Raw genomic sequence first — 5,233 nt, forward strand, 5'->3', positions numbered from 1 at the left:
GAATACTTTCCGTACCCACTGTATATATATATATATATATATATATATATATATAAATAAATAAAAGAAATCCAAAATTTGAAACAATCCCAGGGAAAAGGACTGCCCAAAATGCTGCTCATATATGGGAAAACTATCACATACTTCTAATTAAACTATAGTAACACTTGTGTCAGTAACAGAAGACAAAAATACCAAAACATGAGGTAGAAAAATACTCATAAAATAATAAATTACATAGCATGAGATGGCACAATATAACATTTCATGTCATTTCAAGGTGTCATTTCATGGAAAATTAAAAAATGTTGATTAAACTTATTTTATTTTTTAATTTTTCCAAGTGGAAAAGGCACAGATTTTGTGGAAAATACCCACAAATTGTTTTGTACTGTAAGTGTCACTTTAAACAGAATTATCAATTCATACCTCATGTTTTAGTTGTCGGTTCATATTGGTTTGATCATATCCAAGAGTGGTACAGTGAAAGAGACCAGTACAACATCCTTTTACTGTCATATGAGGACATGGTCATGGTGAGTAATCACAGCCTCGAAAAATGTCAGAAGTCTTTGCAGGATGCTCTTTAATACAGAATATTTAAGATTTATTTTAATACCTTCTATAAACTGATGCATTTGGCACCACGTTCAGGATCTCAGGACAGCAGTAGAGAATATCTGCAAGTTCTTGGAAAAAAATCTGGATGACGCTGCTATCGCACATATTGTGGAGAAGGCAACTTTCAAAAACATGAAGAAGGACCCGAAGGCAAACTATTAATTTTTTCCTGGAGATCTACTGCTTAAGCCCCAATTCATGCGCAAAGGTCAGTGTTCAAAGATTACAATCTTGAAAAGTGTAGACAGGTTGTATCCTTCACTTATTCTGTTGTTATAATTGGTTTGCTGTTGCAGGCACAGTAGGAGATTGGAAGAACACATTCACTGTGGCACAAAATGAAATGTTTGACCAGATCTTCAAAGATAGAATGAAAGACTTACCACTGAACTTCATCTGGGACTTGGACACCAAAACAAACTGAAAACATTCACAAAACAAAAGAACCAGCATGTCTTGCCACTGGACATTAAACGCTGTTTTTTTAAACATTGTTCTCCCACCCCCCACAATAATTGGACCGCTGCAACAATTTTCCTCCTCGTGTGTGTGTGCTCCATATTCTCCTATACCAGCCTTAAAAGCCATATATATATATAAAGTATGACATTCAACAACAACAAAAAAAAACCATATATACAAAATTTTAGGTTTGTTTTTACATTGCCTAAAAGTTCAGTAAAGTGTTTCACTTTAAAAAATTTGATTTTTGTTTAAAGGGGTCATATGAGGCTGCTAAAAAGAACAGTATTTTGTGTATTTGGTGTAATGAAATGTGTTTATGCGGTTTAAGGATCACCGCGTGAACCGGAAGTTGCTGCTGGCTATTTCAGTATGGTGACGTATTTCCAGCGGAAACGGAATATTGAGTAGAGGGCGGGGTTTTATTTTTGTGCTCCTTCTCTCATCTTTCACTCACAGCAAACTAACAGTTGGATGGCGTGGTTAAGCAAATTCTGCCTAAGCCATCAGTGATCAGAGGAGCAGTGCCAGAAGCAAATGATCAGATTTTGATTAAAGATTGCCAAGACAATTTTTTTCAGAGGATTAACTTGCACGGATTAATTGTTCACCTTAAGACTAACATTGTGCACTAACAAAATAAATATTGTAAATTTAGATTTCATGCAGACTTTAATAATATTTCACATGGCAGACTTTACAGGTTTAAAAGGTTAGTTCACCCAAAAATGAAAATTCTGTCATTAATTACTCACCCTCATGTCATTCCAAACCTGTAAGACCTTCGTTCATCTTCGGAACACATATTAAGATATTTTTGATGGAATCTGAACATAAACTACATTGATCACGCTCTGGGGTACTCTCTAAAATGGTGGAAGACAGTAACTCGGTGAGAAGAATTGTTTAATCAATTATTGTTTTCTTTGCACACAAAAAGTATTCTCGTAGCTTCGTAAAATTATGGTTGAACCACTGATGTCACATGGACTATTTTACCAATGTCTTTGGTATGTTTCTGTACCTGGGAACATTACAGTTGCATTGCTGTCTATGGAGGGTCAGAGAGCTCTCAGATTTCATCAAAATTATCCTAATTTGTGTTCCGAAGATGAAGGTCTTATGGGTTTGGAACGACATAAGGGTGAGTAATTAATGACAGAATTTTCATTTTTGGGTGAACTATCCCTTTAAGCAGCACAGCTGCTTTCAATACTGATAAGTAGTGTTTATTGTGCATCAAATCATCATATTAGAATGATTTCTGAAGGATCATGTGACACTGAAGAGTGGAGAAATGATGCTGAAAATTCAGTTTTGCAATCAATAATAAATTACATAAATATTAAAATAGAAGTTATTTTAAATTGTAATATTCCACAATGTTTTTTTGTGTTTTTGATCAAATAAATGCAGCCTAGGTGAGAACTCATTATGCATTTTAAAGACACTTCAACATATACAGTGGGTACGGAAAGTATTCAGACCCCCTTAAATTTCAGTATGTTTGTTCCCTGGGAATCAAACCCATGGCCCTTAAAATAACACAATATTTTAACAATTAAGATTAAATATCCAGATTTATCAGCACGAGTTTTTAAAAGAAGGGCCATTTATATTGCCCTCGAGCTTCAGAACCTAATCTATAATGATTAAAACAGGAAAGGCAGTCAACCCTGAATGTGCTCATTATTAAACAGACAGAGACATCACCACAGAGAATGAATAATCAGTTATCTTTATTCAGCTGACAGCACAGAAACACATAATACCGGCATCTGTGGTAGTTAATGACACCTTAATTGTCTTCATCTGTTGGGGGAAATTAAAAGTGCATCAGAAACAGAGGTAACCAGATAAAAACAAAAAATTATGGAAAAAGGCACTGAAGTGAAAAACAATCCGTTATCCTCACCCTCTTCATCTTCTTCCTCATCCTCCTCCTCCTCCTCTTCATCTTCATCCGAGCTGAAGGTTCCATCAGGCAAGCTGTACACCCTAATTACTTGCTGTTAGGGACACACACACACACACACACACACACACAAAAGAGTTATGCATTAATAATCTTGATTGCAGAAAAATACTTTGAAGTTGCTAAGGTGATTCCTACTGGCACAGTATTGCAACTAAAATTAACACCACCGATACCATGCAGTGTATTTGATTTCTACTCAAGGTGTGTTCATATTAAAGAATGTTTAGATGGGTTTTATATATAAATAAGAGAAATTACTCCTCAATAGACATTTGGTGCTTCCTGCTTTGTTGCAGTATATCAAATATCTCAATACTGCAATGCAACAGACTTGAAACCCAGCACAGCTTCCTCCTTGCCTTATTAGGGTCTTTGAGAATGAGGTATTTGCCCTCCTCCAGCTTGCGACAGATGTCGATCACGCAGCGCAGGATGCCCCAGGCATTCTCCATGCTCAGGTTAATTTGGCTGGCAAACTCGTTGGGCTTGAACTGCTGTGTGCCCAAGACGACATGCCTAGATGAGTCCTTGACATGATAACGGGAGACGTACCTAAAGAGAGAAGGATGTGCAGTGAGAAATCAGATAGTAAATGACTTTAAAAATCGACATCACGTAGAAAAGGTTTTATGCTACTCACCCTAATTTGAGGTACTCAGATCCTGCGAGAATGGCACAGCAGGTCCAACGGGCCAATTTGTAACTGTTGTTCTTCAGCTCTGTGGCCAGAACCGCTCCTCTCTGGGAATCCAGTTTCTGTCTCCAGTCCACTCCATTGCAGTGCTGTCGAGAGCACAGAATTATATCACCTGTATCTCTGAAACAGCCAAATACAATTATCCAGCTCTCTTTCTGTGTCTTACTCTGGAGTCCCACTCATTCAGGGTCTTGACATTGACAAAAGAGACTTCTCCATTTGCACCGGTCATCACTCCATCATGCTCACAGCGCACAATGAGGTCAATGTCCTCCCCGAGCTTCCACCTCCGGTACCTGAAAATCAGATAAGTTCACTATTTCAAAATTTGCATCCTTTGTTAGGAATTAGTAATCCCTTATAGAATATGTAAATATATAATTCCTTTCCAACCATTCTTAGGCTGTTCAAACAGCACTCAAATATATCAGAATTTTAGGTTCAAACACCATGCATAGTCTGTAACAAAACAAGTCCAATCTGATTTAAAGCCACATATGGAAATAAAAAAAGAAAAGTGAAGAAAAAAAAAAAACAGATAAGGGACTTTAAAAAAAATAACTTTTTCAGCCTGTCTTAACAAATTTCATGGTAAATGTTACAAAAATGATATCTATCTATCTAGCAAAGCTCAGCACAAACCTGTAGGCAACAGATGCCACCTCACTCTTCTCCGTGTCCTCCTCAACAAATGGGTTAGGATTGGGGAACTTGTACCTCTCTCCTCCCTGACACCAAAGCAACAAAAAAAACATTCACACAAATATCTTTGTCTGAAACGGAATATGGATCATTCATGTATCGTGTTAATGGCCGGTTTACTGTGGAAAACACAAGCGTACCATTCTGAGGCACTGCTGGCTGAAGTTGTGGTTGATGTAGGTGGCCTCCATGGCCAGGTTTCGGGGGGAGTTGAGGGATGTGCCCTCGTCCTGAGGTGGCTCATTCGCGGTCTCACTCACAGTAAGCAGGTCTACAAGGGAGAAAAAGTTTAAGCTTTAAAACTGCACACGTGCACAGATATTACTTTAGTAAATCACAGTAATTTTCAATGACCCAACTAAAAAAATTTAAGCGTTTTTATCTCTGGCATAAATGTTGCTAAAAATAAAAATATTTCTAACATTTCATTTTTGCAACATATTTTAGTCAGAGAAAAATATGGTTTTTCAATAAATGTTCAAGGTTAAAGTTAATAAACATATATCTTTATATAAGCCTACAAGTTCTATAATTTCCAGCTTTCATTGCAGATTGATATAACACCATGACAGTTATATTTCATAAAGTGAAAGTGACGTGTGGCCAAGTATGCTGACCCATACCCCATACTCTGCATTTAACTCATCCAAGTGCACACACACAGCAGTGAACAAACACACCGTGAACACACACCCGGCGCAGTGGGCAGCCGGGGAGCAGTTGGGGGTTCGGTGCCTTGCTCAAGGGTCTCAACTCAGTCGTGGTATTGAAGG

At 37.5% G+C, this 5,233-nt stretch overlaps 1 protein-coding gene and 1 pseudogene across 1 annotated transcript in view; one reads left to right on the plus strand and one right to left on the minus strand.

Moving 5' to 3' along the window:
• Positions 1-1,192, plus strand: part of LOC107690332 (amine sulfotransferase-like) — a 4,302-nt pseudogene extending 3,110 nt beyond the window's left edge.
• Positions 1,193-2,802: 1,610 nt separating this feature from the next.
• Positions 2,803-5,233, minus strand: part of LOC107690232 (eukaryotic translation initiation factor 3 subunit D) — a 10,484-nt gene continuing 8,053 nt past the window's right edge. The window contains exons 10-16 of the mRNA XM_016488485.1: positions 4,601-4,731; positions 4,401-4,486; positions 3,925-4,054; positions 3,702-3,844; positions 3,421-3,613; positions 2,999-3,092; positions 2,803-2,895 (exon numbers count right to left, since the gene is read on the minus strand). Coding sequence (XP_016343971.1) covers positions 2,882-2,895; positions 2,999-3,092; positions 3,421-3,613; positions 3,702-3,844; positions 3,925-4,054; positions 4,401-4,486; positions 4,601-4,731 — 791 coding nt within the window. The 3' untranslated portion in view covers positions 2,803-2,881. The remainder of the gene's footprint in view (positions 2,896-2,998; positions 3,093-3,420; positions 3,614-3,701; positions 3,845-3,924; positions 4,055-4,400; positions 4,487-4,600; positions 4,732-5,233) is intronic.

This window comes from Sinocyclocheilus anshuiensis, unplaced genomic scaffold (genome assembly GCF_001515605.1).
Source record: "Sinocyclocheilus anshuiensis isolate Anshui unplaced genomic scaffold, SAMN03320099.WGS_v1.1 scaffold461, whole genome shotgun sequence".
Lineage (NCBI taxonomy): Eukaryota > Metazoa > Chordata > Actinopteri > Cypriniformes > Cyprinidae > Sinocyclocheilus > Sinocyclocheilus anshuiensis.